Source organism: Muntiacus reevesi, chromosome 2 (genome assembly GCF_963930625.1).
Source record: "Muntiacus reevesi chromosome 2, mMunRee1.1, whole genome shotgun sequence".
NCBI classification, from domain to species: Eukaryota; Metazoa; Chordata; class Mammalia; order Artiodactyla; family Cervidae; genus Muntiacus; species Muntiacus reevesi.
The window spans coordinates 71,604,365-71,626,706 of NC_089250.1; the positions used below are offsets into that span (position 1 = coordinate 71,604,365).

The 22,342-nt window shown below is 53.4% G+C and overlaps 1 protein-coding gene across 2 annotated transcripts; it reads right to left on the bottom strand.

The window, feature by feature from the left end:
• Window positions 1–281: 281 nt before the first annotated feature.
• Window positions 282–22,117, bottom strand: SDC4 (syndecan 4). 2 transcript variants are annotated; one of them, XM_065922073.1, is made up of 5 exons: window positions 21,994–22,117; window positions 8,980–9,118; window positions 7,807–7,853; window positions 6,390–6,582; window positions 282–2,262 (listed from the first exon to the last, which is right to left on the bottom strand). In XM_065922073.1, the coding sequence occupies exons 1-5, from the start codon at window positions 22,060–22,062 to the stop codon at window positions 2,111–2,113; spliced, it is 600 nt and encodes a 199-aa protein (XP_065778145.1). In that variant the 5' UTR covers window positions 22,063–22,117; the 3' UTR covers window positions 282–2,110. The 2 variants fall into 2 exon arrangements, with proteins under 2 accessions (XP_065778145.1, XP_065778144.1); XM_065922072.1 differs by lacking the exon at window positions 21,994–22,117 and adding an exon at window positions 9,681–10,036.
• Between the last annotated feature and the right edge of the window lie 225 nt (window positions 22,118–22,342).

The window sequence follows — 22,342 nt, forward strand, 5'->3', positions numbered from 1 at the left end:
TTTTATGGGAAACATCCTCACTTCCATAGTTGGCAAGGAATCCAAGGATTTCTGTTTGTTTTTTAAACATGGGGCCGCCTAAACAAATCTCCGAGGTAGGCAGGCCATGGCCGCAGGCCACGGTGTGCACGTTCTGACTTTCTTCCCTCCTTTCCCGGCCCTTTCTTGGCTTCTTATATATCTCTGCCTTCCGGGGTCTGGCAGCAATTATCTCAGGATCCGCTGAGATCAAGGGAAAGGATGACGTCTGACGAGCTTTGAAATAATGAAGGCAGGCGATCTAGAAAGTACCAGGTTTTATTATCTTTTTATCAAAAAATCAGTAACAGACAACAATGTGAGGTGCTCACTCCCAACATGGCCAGAGGAAAAGGGATATGGGGGGAGGAAGAGGACCCAGCCAGCTGGGACCCTAGGGTCACAGAAGGGGAGGGAAGCAAGGGGTCAGGAGATGTGGCCTGGCCAGCCTGAGCCACTAGGCCTCTCCTCTCTGGAGAGGATAAGCCCCAGAGCCGGGCCCTGATCAGCCCTCTCCGTCCCCCTTTGTCTAGAGGGACAAAGGTCATCCTAACCAGGCTGAGCCTGTGACTTATTAAACCAGTTTAGTTCTCGAGCTATGCTGTCAACAGATGCTAGTGGGCTCTACTTGTCTGTCTGGTACACCAGCCACCTGCCCCACGTGGCCGCTGAGCACTTGAAATGTGGATCAGTATAAGTGAGGAATGAAATTTAACTTCCTATCATTTTAACTGATTTCAGTGTGGCCGGCACTTGCCATGTTGGATAGCACAGCTCTCCGATCTTCTCTTAAATTTGGAGATCGCCAATGAAGGTACCCCAGCTGGGCTCAGAGCAAAAGTTAGAGAGAAGGTTTCCAGCCCAGTCGGGAGAAGGCACCAAGAAACAGGACCAGAAAAAGAGGCAAAAATCCACTCAGCCCCGCAAACATTCACTCACCACTCAACCACCCAGCCAACTTCACACAGGAATATATCACACTATTTCCTGAAAAAATATATTTATCTATTTTTCTAGAACCAAGGAAGAATAATAATATATTATATGAAAGAGACACAAATATCCCACCATCCCCTACGTTATAGTTTGGGATCTGCTAAAAAAAAAACTATTTCAGCAAAAGCTTCTTAGAGGAAGCAGCTTCAGAAAGGGCCAAGGTCATGAGCAGAGAAGTAGGAAAAATTTTTTTAAAAAGCATGGGGAAAAAAGAAAAAAGGCAAAAGAGGGAAAGAAAGGCCCTGTCTGAAGCTATAAATAGTAGTAAAAAAATTAATAAAAATTATATCTCCAACTCTTCTCTCATTTTCGAGTAACAAAAACAAAAACACCATTAAATACAAACTTAGCAGGTACTGTGGAAAGGTGCAAGAGGGCAGAGAAAGCCTTGGCTTCTGTGTACTCTTGCCCACAGAGAGAGGCTCTGTACAAAGGAATGAACTATTAAAAATACCCCACTAAAAATAGACTTAAGAATATTCTACAAATCTGATTCAGGATGAACTTTCAGCTCCTCCCCCCAGATAAAAAAGGTTGACTTCCAAAAGTCACTTGGAAGAGCCTAGAATGTCCCAAGTGTACCACAGACTCCCACAGTGTGGTTGCAGGTGCCTTTGATGGACACATCTCAAGGTGCAGATAGATGGTTCTGGTTCCTTCTCCCAGCTCCTGGCCGAGGGGCCAGGCTGTGGAAGGGGGCCAGGGGGGGGAAGGCTGACAGGTGGGGGGCTGACCTACAGCAGGACTCGTACAATAGCTTAGAAAGACTCTGGATCAGACTGTTCAGTACAGGCTCTAAGCTGGGCCTACCTAGATTCTAAATGGGAAGATGAAGAAACAGATCCAACCCCAGACTTGCCTTGAGAAAAGCCAAGTTTAACCCCATTTTTCTGCTGGGACTGTGGAGGCCCAGAGAATCAAGAGGCAAGCAGGAACAATAGAAGGTGATGTCTCTTCTGACACTGAAACTGTAATCGGAGCGGGAGAGGCTGATAGATCAGGACTGGGTTGCCCTCCCCCTCCCCAAACATCCACCCTTCAAAATCCTTCAGCGTCCCTTCCCCCTAAAGTCCAAGCAGGTGCTCCGGGGGAAACTTCAGGCGTAGAACTCATTGGTGGGGGCTTTTTTGTAGATGGGTTTCTTGCCCAGGTCGTAGCTTCCCTCATCCTTCTTCTTCATGCGGTACACGAGCAGCAGGACGAGGAAGATGGCAAAGAGGATGCCCACGACACCGCCCACGATCAGAGCTGCAGAGGAGAGAGGGGAGCAGTGAGGTGAGAGCTGGCTGCCCGTCGGGCCCTCAGGGTACACGGCCACTTCTGCTCGGTCGGTTCTCTGACCCCCGGACACCCTCACCATCACCCCCAGGGGCATACTCTGCTGATGCCTTACTGAATTTGATCCTCACTTGCCACCTCATTCATGAGAAGGCAGTCACTGTAAAGCACTAAAAAAAACACAGAACCAGAGTGACAAAGGCATCCTTCCAACCCACATTGCTGGAGTCCAAAGCCAGGTTCTTTCCCAACATGAGGCCAACTCCCCAGCAACAGCTCAGCCCTGAGCCAGGAAGCAGAAAAATCGCAGGCTGTGGAAATCCCCCTAGGACCTACTTACCCCACAGTCCTTAGCACAGGGAGCTCTCCAGCTGACCTTGTATGCACACATGCCTGTGCAGACCTACACTTATGCCGATCGGGTGTACACACTCTGTACACACGTGGGTATATGCTACTATACACAGTTATAACATGCGCATGTGTCATGTGTCCACACTCCCGTGCTATAAAGAATTACACATGTGGTTTGGGACTTTCTGATGGTTCTGTGGTTAAGACTCCATGCTTCCAATGCAAGGGGCACAGGTTTGATCCCTGGTCAGGGAATTAAGATCCCACATGCCATGTGAAAATGAAACTGAAGTTGCTCAGTCGTGTCTGACTCTTTGCAACCCCATGGACTAATATAGCCCACCAGGCTCCTCTGTCCAGGGGATTCTCCAGGCAAGAATACTGGAGTGGGTTGCCATTTCCTTCTCCAGTGTGGTGCGGCAAAAAAAAAAAAAAAAAAAATTATACACGTGGTTTATATCCCCACATACGAAGCTCTGTGCTTAAGGCTTACATTCTATTCCTGTCTCTGCCACTTACTGGCAATGGGATCTAAATAATCAAGTTCCTTCATCTCTCTCATTGTAAAATGGAAACAATAGTACCTTTCTTACAGGTTTGTCCCTAGGTTGAAATAAATCAATCCCCTTAAGAGAGCTCAGAACAATGTATAGCATATGCTCAATATTCATTAGTTGTGACTTTCTGTGGTTTGTATCTGTGTCCCTGCCACCCTGAACTGTTCTGGCACAACAGTGGGTGCTTAATAATGACTCCATTTGGCTCAGAGAGGAGCACTGGCCAAGAGCAGACGCAGGTTTCTCACGCTGGGTGAACGTATGCTCTCTGTATGACCCCAGGCAGCCTGGAGGGCTCACTCCTGTTTGTTGAGGGGGCAGGGATGTCTCCTAGAATCCTCCCTGTGACAGATTGAGTCCCCTAATTCGGTCTTAGCCTAAGAAGATTAATTTTCCGCCCCTGCACACACTCCAAATCTACGCACAGAATGGGGACGGGGTGGCAGGGGAGCCAAGGAAGGTCCTCTCTTGGTTGAGACGATGAAAAAGCAGCAATACAGTGCCCCCAGGAAATACCAGAGAAAAGACACGGACCATCAGGTATCAACCCCCCTTCCCATTTCTATTGCCTCTCCCTCTGATGTCTGTTCTGTTGGACCCTTGGTCTGTGCTGGGAGTGTCCAGAAGCTCACGGCTCAAGGACAGTCTCAGAAGCAACTGTGGTCCTAGGTTCTAATGCCAGGTTCACCACTTGTCTGGTCTTGTGCCTTTGGATAAGAGATAAGGCTTCTTGGAGCCTCATTTTCCTTATTTGTAAGAGCATAGATAACCATACGTGTTGGATTGGGGTGTTGTGTGGACTCAATGAGGGGGCGTGTGAATCATACAGCACATGGCAAGCATTTGATAGACTCCCAGGTTCCAGGGTGGTTTTTTTTTTTGGCTGTGCTGTGTAGCTTATAGGATCTTAGATCTCCCACCAACGATAGCACCCGTGCCCCCTACAGCGGAAGTGCAGTCTTAACCGCTGGGCCACCAGGGAATTCCACCGCCCCCCCCACCCCCCCCCCACCCCCCCCCGCCGGTACTGTTTAAAAGCTACTGGAATGGAGGAGCTCACCCCAGCTATCTCAACAATGTAACTTTTCACAGGAAGATCTTACACACGTGTCATTCTCCACTGGTAGTCTTAAGAGATGACTGGTTCTCACTTGCTATGTGACCTAAAGCAAGTGGCTTGCTTTCTCTGGGCCTGAATCGCCCATGTTATAAGAAACAGTTACTTGGACTACATCAGTGTTTTTTACATTTTTCTTTAAAAGCAGTAGAACCATTGTTTGGTGAAAGCAAAACCTTATGCTAATCCCACATCCACCAACTAAAAGTGAAACTCTGTGGGTGAAGAAAGATGGGCTGGGTTTTACCTCGAAAAGACTTCCACCAAATAGTTTGAAACTTACAAGACTAAAAGGTCTCCAAGGGCCCTCTAGTTTCCCCACCCCACCCACATCACACAGAAAGTTAAAAGAACACTGACTCAGGGACCTGGAAGCCAGAGTCAGGACTGAGCAGGGCCCACCGGGGGTTATAACCTGCAAGATGCAGGCAAGATCCTTTATCTGTCCCGGAGGGAGGCAGGACCCTGGGCTCTTTCTTTGCACCTCCAGCCTCAAAGCTGCTGGCCCAGCCGGGTGCCAGGAGACAGGAGTAAGCCAGTCTTCACCACGGCGCCCCCCTCACTAGGCTGGTTCATCCAGACTGGCCCTTGACCTGTAAAAACCTGGCTAGAATGTGAGTCCCCTCTGAGAAAGTCCCCAACCCAGTTTTGGAGACCCCCAAAGCTGCCAGGGAAGAAGAGAAAGAGCCAGTTACCACCCCAGCCGAAGGCCCCATAGTCAGGCTAGACAGAGCCATCCTTGAAGTCTCACCCTGGGACACATTTTTCCCCACATAGCACATTAGTCAGGAAGCCTGTGGCTCCCACTTGAGGCCAAACGTACTCTAAGTGTTGGTTTCTTAATCTGGCACAGGACATTTCCCTGCGGGCCGCCTACTACTTGCTATGCTATGCCATATATTACACTATACTATATACTATGGGGCTTCCCTGGTGGCTCAGCTGGTAAAGAATCCGCCTGCAATACAGGAGACCCCAGTTTGATTGCTGGGTCGGGAAGATCCCCTGGAGAAGGGATAGGCCACCCACTCCAGTATTCTTGGGCTTCCTTTGTGGCTCAGCTGGTAAAGAATCCGCTTGCGATGCAGAAGACCTGGCTTCGATCCCTGGGTGAGGAAGATTCCACTGGAGAAAGGAATGGCTACCCACTCCAGTATTCTGGCCTGAGAAATTCCATGAACAGAAGAGACTGGCTGGTTACGGTCCATGGGGTTGCAAAGGGTTGGACAGGACTGAAGGACTAACACGCACACCATCTACCACTGGGAGCCGTGCAAATGAACATTTTGCAGCCCTCGCCAAGTTATTTTAAGATTCTATTTTTCACAAAAAGTTATTACACCAACCCTAGGAAGTAGCATGGTGCCCGTTTGCAGGTATGAAAACTGAGGCTGGACAGTGTCTCAGCCAAGGTCACCGGGCTGCCAGGTGACAGCAGGCGGAGGGGAAGCCAGCCCAACTCAAAGGAGCCTCTGGGTTTAAAGGGGAAGTTTTCACGGGAAGTTTAACTTTTAATAATTAACATCCCAGGTGCCAAACCCAGGCTGGGAAAGTGCTTTGTAAATAGAAAAGGATTTACAGCAAGTGAACGACTCAACATCTATTATTTTCTTAGCCTCTGATATGCAATTCTTGCTCTCGGCCCGCCAGGCTGCACATAGTCAGAGCCACCTCTAAGGGGAAGGGTCATCCTTCAAGGCCCCAGGACACCCAGTGGCTGCAAGGACCCTTCCTTGCAGCCAAATCATCTAATGGGCTAGAGCAGGGGTCCCCAACCCCTGGGCTGGTACTGGTCAGTGGCCTACGAGGAACCCAGCTGCATAGCAGGAGGCGCGCAGCAGGTGAGCAAGCGCAGTTTCATCTGCCCGTCCCCATCACTAGCATTACCATCTGAACCATCGTCACCCCTACGCCATCCCGTCCGTGGAGAAACTGTCTTCCATGAAACTGGTCCCTGGTGCCAAAAAGGTCAGGGACCACTGGGCCAGAGGCATCCAGTGCCTGCAGCACTATCCCTGCCCAAGCCCTCTCCCCTTTTGAGGTATCTTGTGGGCAGCCTGGGACCTTACCTGCCAGCACCTCTGTCCTCTCAAAGATGTTGCTGCCCTGGGCTGTGCTGGACATCGACACCTTGTTGGACACATCCTCGTCCCCATCAAAAGGGGATGACCTCTTGGGGATAACTTCATTCTCCTCCAGTTCCTGGGGTTCGGTGGGAACTCGGCTCCCTGTCTTCTCAGGGATGTAGTTATCTATAGGGACCTGAATGGTGGAAAGGAGAAGAGACCAACACTCAGTGTGGTTTGTGGGGAGGGAGATCCAAGGCAGGGGGTAGGGACATTCAGTCGGGTGGGGAATGGGTTCTGCCTCTTGCTGGCCAAACCACGTGGTCCTAGAGCAGACATCAGCAACCACCCGTCAACAATCACGCTGTCAAATCCTTACCCTCAACTTTTCTTATGTGTGTTAATTGCTCAGTTGTGTCTGACTCTTTGTGACCCCATGGACTGTAGCCTACCAGGCTCTTCTGTCCATGGAATTCACCAGGCAAGAATACTGGAGTGGGTTGCCATTCCCTTCTCTAGGGGATCTTCCCGACCCAGGGATTGAACCTGGGTTTCCTGCATTGCAGGCAGATGCTTTACAATCTGAATCACCAGGGAAGCCCAACTTTTCCAGTAAATCTATCCCCAGTGGGGAATGAATAGTGTGACCAAGGACACAGGGAAGCAGGTGTTCTGGAGTAATACCCCGGAGGGTCGTTTGGCAAAACTGTAGAAACAGTTTGCCCTTCAATGCAGCAGTTTGCCTCTGGGACTCTGTCCTAAGGAGCTAATCAGAGAACTGTGTAAAAGATGCTTGGTATACTGTTGTTGTAGGATGTCAAAAAATAATAAAACACTTTCCCATAGATAAGGGCAACTGGGTGAACTCTGATTATGAAGGTTATAAAAATGAATAGGAGAAACAGTGAGTTACGTGGGGAAAATACTCATGATCACTGTAAGTGAAAAATACAGTACATAGGACGGTATGTGTAACTTGATATTAATGTTGGGAAATGCCTAGAAATGCACACAAAAATGAGGCTGGAAGGACTGCCTTGGTGGTCCAGTGGTTAAGATTCCGAGCTTCCAAGGCAGGGGGCCCTGAGTGTGATCCCTGGTCAGGGAGCCAGATCCCACCTCCTGCAACTAAAGACCTCACAAGATCCCAAGTGCCACAACCGGGATCCAGTGCAGTCAGATAAATAAATGAAATAAAAATTTAAAAAGCGTAAGAGACTGGCAACACATCCAAGTGTTTATCACTGAGTGATTACCCCTACAGAGAGGAAAGTCTACCTGTGACCCTTAGCTGTGCCTGTCCCAAGAGTTCAGTGCCACAGATAAAAGCCTTCTTGCAGAATGAGGTCAGACCCAAATTTATTCTGCTTGTCTCAACAGGTGCTGAGAGCCGGAGAGGCCAAAGTGCGGAGCTACTTACCAAGGGGTGCATCACTTCTGGGAAGATCCGGGTGTCTTCTGAGTCATCTGTAAGGTCAGAAAGGCCGTGTGAATGTGAGATCGGTCAGTCCCAGGTCGATGACCCTTACAGCCATGGCTGGTGGGAGTTCTAATTCACAATTGGCCCCCAAATGCTCAACAGGTGATGAGCATTTGTCCGGCATATGTCTGGCAGGTGATCATTCCCACACCAGTCTCGGTCATCTCATCTGTAAAATGGAGCTCCTGAGACCTGCCTCCCTGGTTCTTTCATGGGAATACTGAGTTGGTCACTGGGCAGATGTTCTGTCAGCTCCAAACCCTTGCTCTTTATTGATCCCAGGACCAAGAACATCACCCAGGAGGGGTTAGAAATGCAGAATTTCAGGGGCCACTAAATAAAAATCTGGATTTTAACAAGATCCCCAGGGGATTCATTTGAGAAGACTCTAGATTGCAACAGTAAATATTAGAAATTCCAATATGAATGTATTTACTGAGAACGTGGTAAGTGCCCAGGGCTTTTAACTCAGTCTAATTTCCACAACGGTCATTTCTGTTCCCACGCTACAGATTAGGACACCGAGGCTCAGAGGTCACAGAGCGGCAGTTTGAACTCAGGATTATGTGATTCCAGAACTCAAACTTCAAATTGTTACACCACCCCACATAGAGGAGGGAGGCTTTTCAGGAGCTCTGTCTAGCCTGGCAGCCAGGGCCAAGAAGTGACCAAGACAGACACGGGCCCCTGGCCCTGCCCCAAGAGGCCCGTTCACTGACTCCCAAACCCATCCTTGCAGAAGCAGGGGTTGGTTCTTGGTTCCCACCCGCTCTCCCCACCCTGCCCCCAGGCTCCTGCGCAGCTCTCTAGCTTTTTCAAAGGAAGGAAAACAGGCCACAGTTCAGTTCTCCTCCCAACGCCCACTCCCACCCAATCCTGTCCAAAGGCGGACAGGTTCGGACTGGTTTTCTACTACAGATGGACTCGGAGCAACAAACAACTCACCCGGAAAGGGTCTCAGGGATGGGTTGATCCAGTGACTTTTGTTTCCCCCCCTTTTTTAACGGGGAGGGGCACAATAGGAAAATCCAAGCCCCAAAGTGGGGTCACCCTTGTAAAAGACAGGTTCCCTGCAGCCTTGAGCCCCAGGCCGGCCCCCTACTTTCTCCGTACCTAGATCTCCAGAGCCAGACAGCTCAAAGTCATCGGATTCCTGCCCGGGCCCCCCGATGTCCTCGTCGTCTGGTAAGTCTCCGGAAAAGTATCGGCCTTCTAGGAGGTCTTGAGGGTCGATGACCTCAGTTTCTCGGATCTGGGGTGAAAACAGAAGACACATCAGCCAGTAGCCCACCAGTGCTCTTTAGCGCCCCCGAACCCTGCAAGGCAGTGAAGCCAGTGTTCAGGAAGGACAGCTGGGGTGCCGGAAGGGCATCAGGCCAGAGCCTGGAAACCTGGGTCCCTAACTTGCTGTGTGACCTTAGACAAAACCCTTTCGCATTCTGGGCTAATAAAAATAATGAAGGTGGCATAATCAGAATATAAATATGCTAGGTACCCTATACTGAGCACTTGCTATAGGCCAGGACCTGCTCTCAATAACTCTAAAGACCAGTCTTCACCTCCGTTTTACAACCGAGGAAAACTGGGCCCTGAAGACATTAAGTCATTTTCTTCGGCTGACTCGTGGGAGCAGACGGAGTGAAGACTGGCTTCAGAGCCAGCGTTCCCCGTCCACGCTCCGGGGTGCTCCGATGCTGTCACTGCTGATTCACCCACGGCGGGGAGAGGGCTGCTGGCTCTGGTCTTGCTCCGACCCGGACATCTTTCCCAGCTGAGTCAGACCAGGCTGGGACGGGCAGGGCTGGCTCACTCACGTCCCAGGACAGCCTCGGGTCAGGGCGCGGCCCGGAACCTGGTGAGTCAAGCGTATGTGAGCACACGCGTGTCTTCAGCCTTCCAAACATCTCCCACGGAGCCACTCTGCAGCCACGAGGAGGGGAGCCCCGTCCCTGCTCTCACCGACTCCCCACTCCAGCGCCCCTAAGTACCCCTCCGCTGCCAGTATGGGGGCCCCGGCCGTCCCCAGCTGGAATCTCAGGTCCACCGCCGCTGAGAAGCTTTCACAAGGAAAGTATGAAAGATCCAGGAAGGCAGAGAGCTTGCCCCAGGACCTGCAGAAATCAGCCACCCTGCTCCCAAACCCGCAAATTAAGCTGAGGGAAAACAAAGCTCCTTCCAGAGTCAGAAATACTTGGGATTTGCACCACCCTCCCAGCTAGCTTCTGGGCTGAGGCTTTGTCTGCCCACGAACAACAGCCCTGGGGCAAAGTTCATTCTTTCACTAATGAACTCAAATATTCGAGTGACTACCATTTCCCGGAAGAGTCAGGGTGGCGAATAAGGTCAATACAAACCCCTTGCCCCGAACATTCTTCTTCCCCCCAACCCCCTAACTGCCGGAGGTGTGGAGGGGGGCGGGGCCTGCTCAGAACCGCGGAACACCAGCTGGAGGCCCGGGAGGTCCTGCCCTCCCATTTCACAGAAAGGGAAAGAATCTAGGCCCTCCTACAGCGACTTGCCTAAGGTCACACGGTGAGTCAGCTACTCAGAGAGGAAAGAGGCCAGGCTCCGTGTCTGGCTGCCCCACGCTGTCCTCCACCCAGCGGAGACCTGCCAGTGACAGAGCGGGCCTGGAAAGGAACATCCATCCCTAAGACAAGGTCACCCTCTGTGGGAGAGGCCCAGGCTTCCGGGGAGAGGTGGGTGGAACCAGACCTTCGGGTCTCCTTCCACCCTGTCTGTGTGTCTGTGTGGGGCAGCTGGATTCCCGGGAGGGAGGTCAGGCTGGGAGCGAGATTTCTCCCCTCCCACCACAGAACGGAGAATCTCCGCTGAACGCTTGGTACACATGGGGGTGGGGAGCGAGAAGGGGTTAAACCCTGGTGAGGGATGACTTCATGACTCGGGAATCAGGAGCTGGGGAGCTGCTGGCGCTGGAATTCCAGCCCCCGCACAGCCCGTGCCTGTGGCTTTAGTTTGGCAGCTCCAGAAGATGGCTCCTCTGAGGTTGCGCAAGCTGCCTGCACCTAGGGCGGGGTCCCTGTGCTCCCATCCGCATCTCCTGCCGCAAATTCCCCCAGGGGCGGCGGTCGGGGGTAGGGGGGCGGCAGGCGGGTGGTGGTGGTGCAGAATCGGAAACGGCAGGATCTAGGCAGCTTACCAAACTAAGCACTTAGCGTGAAGTAGGTCCTCCTCGTAGCTCTTATTTGCTGAAACACTGGCGAGGGGGAAGGGGTTGGGGGGATGCTCAGAAAATTGAAGTCACTCGCTCAAGATCACCCAGGCAGAAAGTGGCCACTCTGGATGGAACCCAGGCATAGGTCACCCGAGCCTTTAGCCACATACAGATCAACACACCCATAAACACACGGGTATACGGAGTGTCCGCCTACCTCGCCCAGGATGGAGCCTTGTCAAGTGGCAGTCAGACTCAGCCCAGGAGGAAAAGAAGGGAGTTTGGCCACATGTATATGGAGCCTGGAGGCCAGTCTGAGCTCCACGTTCTCAAGATGGGGGCTGGGTCCCAACACTGGGCTGTTTCAGGCTGGGCCCTTCCCCTACCTCCTCATCCCCGAGAGCCACGGCTGATTATTTATGGATCCTGCCTTTCTCTTAGTGGGTGAAAGTACTGAGGAGTGTTTCAAAACCACCCCTGGGATTAGCACGTTGATTGCTGGTAGTGGCTACCTCTGTTTTACATCAGGAAATGAAGACCAAGTCTCGACAAAGCTGAAACCTAGATCGATTCCCAGTTCAGCCACCTTGGAAGTCACTGGGTCATCCTTAAGGCTTCATTATTTTAAATGTTTTTTAATTGGAGGAAAATTGCTTCACAATGTTGTGCTGGTTTCTGCCATCCAACAATGCGAATCAGCCATAATTACACATATATCTTCTCCCTCTTGAGCCTCCCTCCCCTCCCCAATTACAACCCTTCATTTTTATACCAGGTTCCTGGAGAGCATAAATGACTTTACTTTAAGGTCACGCCAGGAATGGTTCAGATCTCGTCAGATCTAATCACACAAGGATCAGATCCTATCGGGTACCCATCTTGGCTCTAAAGGCACAGGGCTTGGGACCTCCATGGTGGTCCACTGCTTCCACTGGAGGTGGCACTGGTTTGATCCTTGGTTAGGAAGAAAGGTCCTGCATGCCTCGCGGCTTGCTAATAAATAAAATCCAATCCTTCTCCAACTCTAGAAGTGGTCCTACTCTGCCCAAGACCCCTTACAAGAGAGAAATCCCCAAGAGGGCAGAAGTCCTAAGACTACGCCAGCAAGGCAGAACCATGCTCCCTGGGATTGTGGGCAAGGATCCCTTTATGTGAGTGTGTATGTGTGTGCATGTGAGTGTGTGTGTGTGTGTGTGTGTGTGTGTGTGTGTGTGTGTGTGGAGGCCAGGTGCCAACAGCCCCCCCTTCCCCCACCCTCTTTTCAGACTAGGCCCATTCAGTCTGGGGTGACTTTGAAGAACCAGGCCACCCAGCAGCCAGGCCCCACCCTGACCAGAGAGGGACCCCACCCTGCTCTTAGCTCACCCCGTCGTTACCTGGGGAGCGGGTGTCCACACGTGTGTGCACGCAGAGGCACCCTCTGGGCCCTCAGGTCTCTCTGTGTCTCTGTCCTACTTGTGCACACACAACAGCAGTCAAGAACCGAGTAAGCAGCCCCTGGGGGGCACCTGGATGCTTCCTTAAGACTCCCCATAGAAAAGAAGAAGGATAGGGATTTCCCTGGTGGTCCAGTGGCTAAGACTCCAAGCTCCCGATGCAGGGGGCTCAGGTTCAACCCCTGGTCAGGGAACTTTACGTCACAACTCAGAGTTGGCATGCCACAACTAAAGATCCCGCAGCACACAGCAAAGATTGAAGATCCCACAGGACACAACGAAGAGCGGGTGCAGCCAAATAAACAAAGAAAAGGGTGGGTGTATTTTGTGCTATTGAGACTAACGCCTACCAACAGAAGGCTGCTGAGGCCGTAGCCCAGCCATCTCATTTTATTGCACGGCAAACAGATTAAAAGATAAGCACCCTTGCCAAGGTCACCGAAACAGAACTGGACTTAGAACCTAGGTCTCTTAAAAAAAACGTTAAAAGAACCTAGGTCTCTGGGCTTCTAGGCTGGATTTGTCTTCCTTTCCCACTTCTAGGTCTTCCCTAGAAGTCCTAGTCATGGATGCACAACAGAAATCAATATCTGAATAAGCAGGCCCTGGTGGGCACCTGGGGTTGGGGCTGGATCCTTTCCGCTAGAGGTTTCAGGGCATGGCAACCCACTCCAGTATTCTTGCCTGAAGAATCCCATGGACAGAGGAGCCTGGTGGGCTATAGTCCATGGGGTTGCAAAGAGTCAGACACGACTGAAGTGACTAATCACACACGCAGAGGTCTTAACAAATCCACGGACAGCTGCTGCCACTGCAACTGTAACCCCCATCCAGTCCTGGGGTGATGGGCATGAAGCTAGGAAAGTCGCCAACCCTATTGCCAAGTCTTGCAGCTTCAGTCCCCCGGGAAAAGCACAGGGGCTGGGGTGACCGCAGTATCCTCGACACGCTGGGCACCACGCTGGGTTTCCTCCGTCCAAGCTCATTTGATTGGCACAACAGCCTGGTGAGGTGCTCTACCCGTGTGGCCGGAAAGTGACTTCCCCTTGAGTCACTTGTGTGAAGTCACTCAGCTAGAAAGCGACAGAGCTGGGATTCAAGCTGAGATCTCTCGAGTCTTTGCCAGAGCCAGACTTCTCACTGCCACCCACGCTACCCCTCTCCACCCCATCACCACCATCCAGGGCACCCGCTGCCAGGTCAGGGCTCCAGGGCACCCCTTCCCTTGCCCAGGGAGTCAACAAAGGTAAAAGTGATACTGCTCACACAAAAGAAGAGAGACTTTGGCTGGGGCACTGGGGAGAAGTTCAGGGTCAGAACTTGCTTAACTGTGAACTGGTGGGAGGCAAAGAGGCGAGTCTCCCCCTGCCTGTCTCTTCCCCAGGGAAGGAAGTCACCCCCAGGGGTCAGGGACTCGCTTCTCCCAGGGCGGGGGTGGGGGGGTGAGATGAGAAGGACAACTGGGCAAGTTAAATTCTGGAAGAAGTAGGAATGCTGAGGACCCTGGGCCCTAACTGCTGAACGCAGCAGAGGGATCTTGGCAGGCCCCAGAAGGGGCCACTGATAAGGCACGGTGGTCCTTTCTCCCACCCTCCTTCAGGACGGTTAGATGTCCCCTGGAATGAGCAAAACCTGGCTGCCTCAATCTGGACTCAGCATCCTGGGAGAAATGGGAAGATCCAGCCTGACATTGACATTGAAGTCGCTCAGTCATGTCCAACTCTTTGTGACCCCATGGAGTGTAGCCTACCAGGCTCCTCCATCCATGGAATTTTCCAGGCAAGAGTACTGGAGTGGGTTGCCATTTCCTTCTCCAGGAGATCTTCCCAGCCTAGGGATCAAACCCGGGTCTCCCACGTTGTAGGCAGATGCTTTACCGTCTGAGGCACCAGGGAAGTCCCAGCCTGGGGACCTGTAAAAGCAGCTCCAATAGCAAACCACAGTCCTGCTGCTCCCTCACTATACGAGCCTGGGCGGTTATTTCACATCTTGAAGCCTCAGTTTCCTCTTTCTGTCACCAAGGCTAGTAAGTACCACCCTGCAGGAGGATGAGATGAAGTGAAATGCGTTAGGGGTATGCAAACGACCCAGCACGTGGCCTGGTACACAGCAGGTGCTCAATGAGTAGCAGCTATTATTAACCCCCATCTGCCTTCCTTCCAGCTGAGGGGATTAGCGCTCAAAGGGTCAGAGACTTGAGTGAAGTTGTAGAAGTAGCTGCATTGCTAGAAAGAGGGTGGTGGGTGGACAGGGAGATGCTTTGCAAACTGTGAAGGGACATGCCCTATAACTCGTATTTCTTGTGCTTCTGAGACCAGAGACTTGTCAACAACCAATCAGGCCCCTTGAGAATGTGGAAGAGAGAAAGGTCCAGATATGGGCAGAGATCTGTGCAAGCTCCCACAGCTTGAAGCACCTGCGCTAAGCAGAGAGAGGCAGGAGAGAACATTGTACTCTTCCAAAAGAGAAAATGGCAGTGACCAGAGACACCTGAAACTCAACTGAGCCTCTGAGTCCCCAGAGTATTTCCTGACCTGCCTTGAGGATGGAAAGAGTATCTAGGAGATTCGAAGATACCACCCACCACCAATACAGGATCTGGTGTGCTGGTCCGGGAAGGGTTAAGCCAGGTCTGGGGATGGGAGTGGGGGTGGGGCGGGGGCTCGAATGTCCGCCCTGCCCACTCCAAGGTCGGGTTACTCCAAACACAATCGCTCAGGAGAGAAGCCAGGCCTGGCACTGCCAGCGGCTTTTTCACCAATGCCCCCTCCCCCTCACTCCCAGGGCAGCCCATTCCCAGAGCCAGGGTTCCAGGACTGAGGGACGCCAGCTGCAGGTGGGAAGGGGAAGGGTCAGGGAAGCTTCTAGAGCCTCTGGATATCTCCCTGCCAGAGGCTGATGCCGTGGCATCCCTGTCACTAACAGCCGGATGATCTTGGGAGATTCCCTCTCGGGGCCTCGGTTTCCCCAAGACGGTTCTCAAAGAGACAAGCCTTCCCCTGTCTGCAGGCCTGGTAACCAAGCTGGGCACTGTTCCGATTACTGGTGGAGACGGCCGGGAGGGGGCCGGCTCCCTCAGGGGCCAAAGAGACAGAGGTGCATTGAGGCCGGGCTTGTAATCTAGCAGCGGATCCCAGGTCCCCGCTGGATCTGAGGGCGGCCCCGTAAACATAGCCTCCCGTGTTCTCTAGCGCCGAGCCGACATCTCCTGTCTCGGCCAATTAGGTCCGCCCTGGGTGCTGGCTTTCTGCCCCTTCCCAGCCTGCCCACCGCCTCTCAGGGAAGCCACTGCCCCCATCGCGTCAGCCGGTCCCACAGACAGCTCCTGGCCAGGCTTCCCCAGGGCCAGGAGTGTCCCAGCCGTTGGCCACCTCTGCCCCCATGCCCCGGGGTGGAGCAGTACAGCCAGTCCCCACAGGCCGGGCCCCACCGAGTCACTCTTTCCACACATACCAGCCGATCCCTGCCTCCCCTTTCCATTACCCCAGGTGTCACCTGACTAGCAACCCCTGCCGCTGTGCCAGACAAAACTGGGGCAGCCGAGCTCGGGCCGAAGCGGGGGGATGGGGGGGAGGTGCAGAGGGAGGCAGGGGGGAGGGGGTGCGGACCTGGGGCGGGCCCACAGAAGGCTGAGGCTGGAAAGATCTGATCAGATCACAGAGAGATCTTCTGGGGATGCCTGGAGTCCTAGCAGAGGGAGGAAAAGTTCTGAACCCTGAGAACCACAACCACTGGGTTCTCATTTTTCAACCTGCACCCAGACACCGCCTCCCCAAGCTGCCCAGGTTAAGAACCCTCGTCTAGCCGCTAATAATAAACTAAACTTAAGCCAGATCTTTACACAGAAGTTTGCCTAGCGCCAGTGATGGCCCGGGAGTGACACACGTGTTTTCTAGAGGACACTGGGGCTCACACCAGCCCAGTGACTTATTAACTAACTTGTGTGTCGCGGGCTGAGCCGCAGAGCTGGGATTCTGACTGTGAAACGCACCCATTTTCCAGTCCTCTTGCCTCCCGGGGACAGGGCCCGGAGGGGGCGCGCCCAAAGGTCACCCGTGAGTTAATGACAAACCCGCCCAAGAAGTCAGGTTTATTGAACTCAGGGTTAAATTAGGCTCCAGCTGTTGACACATGCCTTCTCCGGGCTCCCTGGGCATCACGCGGTGAAAACATCTGAAAACTGGCTTTCCAGAACACTGTACCTTTTCTATCCACCATCGCACCCCCTCCCCCCACAAACACTGTTTTTTTGCAATTCCCTTGGCCTCCGGACTGGAAACAACTCCGGCCCTCCTCTTACTGGACAAGGCTCCGTCAGGACAGAGGACGACTCCAGAAGTTCCCAGCCCCCTGTCCCGTCTCCCTCCTGGTTGAAAATTGCTCAACAGGGGGGTTCCCACTGATCCCTGCAGGAGGGGTGGGGCAATCAGGAACTGGTTCTTGTTTAAATATCAACCCATCCAGTAATGAGCAAAGGGCCCACTTCTAAGACAAACACATAGGAGATTTGGGCTCTGTCAGCCAGCCCCACCCTGGACTCCTCCCCACCCACCTGGCAGCTGTTGGGGGGAGGGGAGAGAGCTTTCCAGGGGGCCTCTGGGGGTGGGATCCTCGGAAGGAAAGGGCCATCTGGCATCAAGGCAGCCTGGGCAAAGCTGGGAACCGTCGCTAAGAAAGCCTCCCGTTTACCAGGCCAGATCTAAGAGCTTCAGTTGCAGCCTTGTCATCTTCAACAAGGCTGTCTACAGTCCCGTTCTTACAGACCAGAGAGCTGAGGTCCCAAGCCATGGAGCTAGTAAGAGGGGGCCTTCACAGCTCTGGAGTCAGGTCTGCTTAACTCCAAATCAGTGTTCTAAAGCCCTCCGGCCAGCAGCCAATCCCAAGAAGCAAGAGGGCATCAGAGAATCCTGGGGTCAAGTCAAGTCTGGACTCTACTTTGCTCCATAAACTCAGACCAATTGCAACCTCAGTTTTAAGGCTGGGGGGCAGAGCACTACACTCTCTGCAGAGGTCTCTCTCTCTCTATGTATATATATTGTTTTAAGTAATTTTTTAAAAATTGAAGTATAGTTGATTTACAGTGTATTAATTTCTGCTGTACAGAAAAGTGATTCAGTTAAACATATATACATATATAATATTTTTTATGTTCTTTTCCATTATGATTTATCACAGGATGTTGAATATAGTTCCCTGTGCCATACAGGAGGCTGTTATCATTCATCCATTCTATGTGTGATAGTTTGCACCTGCTAACCCCAAATTCCCAACTCATCCCTTCCCCGCTCCCTCTTTCCACCTTGACAACCACAAGTCTTGCAGAGGACAGTTTGGAGAACTGGCTCAACTCTACCCTGTCAAAGTTCACAGCTGGGAAGGCCCTGTGAGGGTCTGGGGCCTAGGGCTCGTATTTTCTGTCTGTCTCTTCAAGGCCCTGGACACTGGCTTGACTATCCTCAATAGCCCTTAGAGGGGGTGCCAATTCCAACATTTCCAGGAGGCCGAAAGGAAATGGGGGTGACTCAGGCAGGCCAGCTACGGCTCTCCTCCAGTGACTCACAGAGCCCTGTCCAGCCCCTTCCCCCAATTTTAAGTAGTCACTTGAAAATCACACCCACCAGTCCGGAAGGCCTAGGAGAGCTAGGAGCCAACTCCTCCCTAGAGGGAACTGGGGCATGAAGCCCAGCCTGGCTCCCCCAGCCCCTCATTCAGGCCGGCTCAGCACTCCAAGTCCTTGGAAAAGCCTTCTGTTTCCAGGAGCTGGCGACGGCAGGAGCTGAATGTCTCCACCACCCGCCTCCCCAACGTCGCTTCTCCCATAGGCTCTTTACCAAGGAGGCTGAGAAAGCGGTCCTTGTTCCCCACCAAAAAGGACCCACGAGAGGGTTTTGGTCCAACCTCCTCCTTCCAGAGTTGGGGACACTGAGACCCAGAGGGCATGGGTGCTCAAGGTCAACCAGCGATTCAGAAGGAGGGACCCAAGGCATCTGCCTTCAAAGCCAGCCAGCTTCCTCATGTGCAATGTTCTCCAAGGACCTCCAAATCAGACAGCCTGTGTGACCTAAAAGACCTGGTTCAGACCTTGGCAGGCCCCTCCATTCCTCTGAGCATCACTTTCCTGTCAAAGTGAAGCTAATGATACCTACCTCACAGTATCACGGGGAGGCATCCGTATCAGTAAGAAACAACCTCAGTGGGCCTTTTAGCATGAAGTTACAAGAACACATTTATTTGTTCAGTCATACAGACATTTCCGGGCCAGGTATTTCACTGAAAATCCACATAGCAGGGTTCCTGTGTGCGTGGGTGGAAGGGGGGAGGGGATGAGGGCTCAGAATTTGATGGAGGATGTTAATGCTCCTCGTGAACTATAAGCCTCTTCAAGGGAACGAATGCCTTAGATGTCTTTATGGTTCCCACCACCCTTTGAAAGGGTAGGTACTTAATTATTAATAGACTACCAAGCTGGAAAAGGCTGTCTATTCAGTTCAAATTCCATTTTACAGATGGGAGATGTCAACCCAGAGGGAGAAAGAGACCCAATCTCACACCCTTCAAAGTAAGGCTCAAATATTTTCCTATCATAGCTCTCTGGGCTTCTAAGAATTCCAAAGTGCTCTCTCTGGCCACTCAAGGGTCCTAGATCCCCCTGGGCTTCCGTTCCTACTCCCACTTCTGTGCAATCAAGCAGAAAACTCTCAAGAAGACCAGAAAGGTCTCCTAGCTAAAGTACACGGGGTGGGTGGGGGGCACGTCCAGAACTGACTGGGCCAGGTGCCACGTCTATGCCCCTGGGCAGCAACACCACTGGAAGGGGCGGGTGGTGGGGGTCCCTTGGCGGCTCCCAAAACAAGGCTGCCTTTAATTGGCCAGGGAGGGAGTGGCAGGAAGGTAGATCAGGGGAATGCTTCCAGCTGGACAAGAAGAACTGGTTTAGGCCCGCAAGCCCCGCCAAACACTGAAGAGGCCGTGGCTCGGGCTGGGTTCCCTTCCCCAAACCTGTGGCACCGAGGGGGACATGGTGGGTGGCAGGGGGCAGACCCAAAATTTGCAAAGTGGTCCCGACGGCACTATTGGAGGGGGACGACAGGGCAGGGATTCTGATGGCCTGGGAGCTCTCTGCTATCCCAGTACAGTACCACTTTACCACTTGTAAAGGGGGCATAATATAATCCCCACATGCTAGGCCTTTTATGAGTCTAACATGCACCAGGACTTGGTCTACGGAGAGCACTCCATAAATGACAACTGTTATCAGCCCCACCCTTCTCCCTGGGCCGCAGTTTTCTCTGCAAAAAAGGAAAGGGCTGACCACCAGATTATCTCTGCGGTCCAATCCAACCGTGACTAGGTCTGATTTTTCCATCTACAGCCCTGGGAGGAAAGGGACTGAGAGGGGAGATAAAAGGGGAAGCCCTGTGACCCAGTTCGAGGTGGAAGACCTTGTAACATTAGCCAGGAAGGGAGTGCTGAGGTCAGGGTGGGAGAGACGGACACCTCTCTCAGGAAGCAGCTGCCCAGGGCTCACTTCTCCTGCAGCTCAGGGGTCACCACCGGCTCTCCCCCAAACCACATCCTTCTGACCGCCCCCAGGGCACAGCTGCCTGCCTCTCTCGCCACACCCCCCGCCCCCCACCACCTGCAGGCCTGGCAACCCCTGAGCCAAGACTGACATGTGACTGTCCCTGCAGTGACCTTTCAACCTCCAGGGTCTTTTCCTTTCTCCCCAGTCCGCCCAGGCCGGTGGGACACGCCACGTCGTTCCTTCGGAAACCTCCACCGCTGTGATACCAACATATCCTTCAGGGCCTAGTTTAGAGCACTGCATGGGGGAGCAGCAGGCTTGGGTTCGAGTCCTGACTCAGCCACTCATCTTTTGACAAGTTGGCCCTTCTTAGTTTGGGGAGGTCATCACCTTACTTGGGGTCTCGGTTTCCTTCTCCCTCTGAATTCTCTGTGGCTAGCCGGCCCCAAATCTTTATCTTCTCTAAACTAGTTTTGAGGATGGCGCACAACTGCAGCCACTCAAAGTAGCATCAGACTACACGTCAAGATAGGAGCAAAAGATTTGAGAAAGGGACTTGGAGGCCTGGCTGCCTACTTTGCATCTGACTCAGCCCCTTATCAGCTGTGTGACCTTGGGCAGGTTGGTTAACCTCTCTAGCCTCAGGACCAGTTTAAAACAGTAAACACAAGGGCTGAACTAAACTAGTGGACAGAGCCATTAGAACAGCTATCAGAATGCTATTAGAACAGTTCCATAAGCACTGAAGGCTTGCTGTCATCACTCAGGGCTGCAACTGTTATCTGGGGGGTGGCGAGGAAGGGGGTCCTGCAGGGGGAGGGTAGGTATAGCTCAGGATCTCAAATGAAGCTTGCCAGGCAGAAAGGACTCATTCTAAGTCATCCCAGAGAAATGGGAGCCCCACTGAGAACTGATATTAAGATTAAATGCCACTTGCTCTTCCCAAAACGGAGGTTTAAGGGTACCAAAGAGGCCAGGCTTGGCGGGGGGGGGGGGGGGGGGGGTGAGGGTCAGACAGCCTCTCTCAGAAATTCCTGTGGCTCAGTTTCCCAGAGGAGATGGCCTCCCTCCTTCCCAACTGACCGTTGGGGTGAATGGAGCTTCTGGTGGGCCCAGGGCTTTGGACACTATGACAGGGACCAGTAAGTGCAGTAAAGGGCCAGTAAGGAGGTTACTCAAGGCTCACGGAGACCTTCTCTTCCCCCAGCCCCCCTTCACCCCACCCAAAGGTGAGTGCTTTGGGTTTCCCCAGCGGTCAGATCGGTGGAAATAAACGCTCTTCTGGCAGAAAGCAGAGGCTCAACTCCTGGCAAAGTTAGGAGCCTACACAGTCCCTCCAGTCTGCCCCGGAAAGATCAGAGTCCCAACTTTGTACGGACCCTATAGAAGCACTGCTCACCTCCCATCCCAGTCCCCCAGACGCTTTGGGACTCAGAAGAGGGCAGGGCCTTGCCCAAAGTCACAGGCCAGTGGCAGCGCTGCGGCCAAACCTGAGGTCAGGGCTCAGTCCTCTCTACCCCGGTGCGTGAAACAAGGCCCCTCAGAACCCTGCACTCCTCCCCCTTCCGAGTACACGCAGCCCCCCTTCATGTCGAGGCCATCTCGGATTCTGGAGGGCGCGGAGGGGGGTCAGGGCGCGAGCCTGCCCTAGGATCACCGGGGAAGGGGCGAGAGGGTGAAGGGGAGGCGAGGTGACACCAGCTTAGTCACGTCCGAGCCTGAAGCCAGCGGCGGGGCTGAGGCCAGGGGGAGGCGAGAAGCTCAACAGGCTGGGGACGCACCGTGCGCAGAGGGGTCACCCACCCCTCCTCGCCCCGGAGCCTCCCTGGGACCCCAGGGCAAAGTTTCCAAAAAAGTTTCCCTGGTCTAGTTGGGGACGGCGCACTACCCCGATTGCCCGCCCCTGGACCCCACCGCAGGATCCCAGAACAAAGAAGATACCGGTCTGCCCCCCGCCCCCCGGCCCACCTCGGGGATCTCCAAACACCTACCGACTCGGCGGCGGCGGCGGGGACGCCCACGAGGAGCAGCAGCAGCGCGAGCAGGCGGGCGGGGGCCATCGTACCGCGGTCCGCAGAGGGCGCGCAGGCGGGTGGCCAGGGCTGGCGCGCGTCCCTTCTTATAGGCGGTGATCGGCCCCGCCCCCGGCCCCGCCCCGGCCCGCCCCCACTGCCCGCACCCCGCCCGGAATTCCCCCGCGAAAGCTAGACCTCCGGGGTGCTGCTCCTACCCGCCCCGTTGGAAACCCGAGGGCCCCGCCCCGTGGGCGCGGGCCGCTCAGTCCATCCAGTCTCTGGCCTCTAGCAGCCCCGATCCCCGATTCCCTGCTAGGTAGGTGAC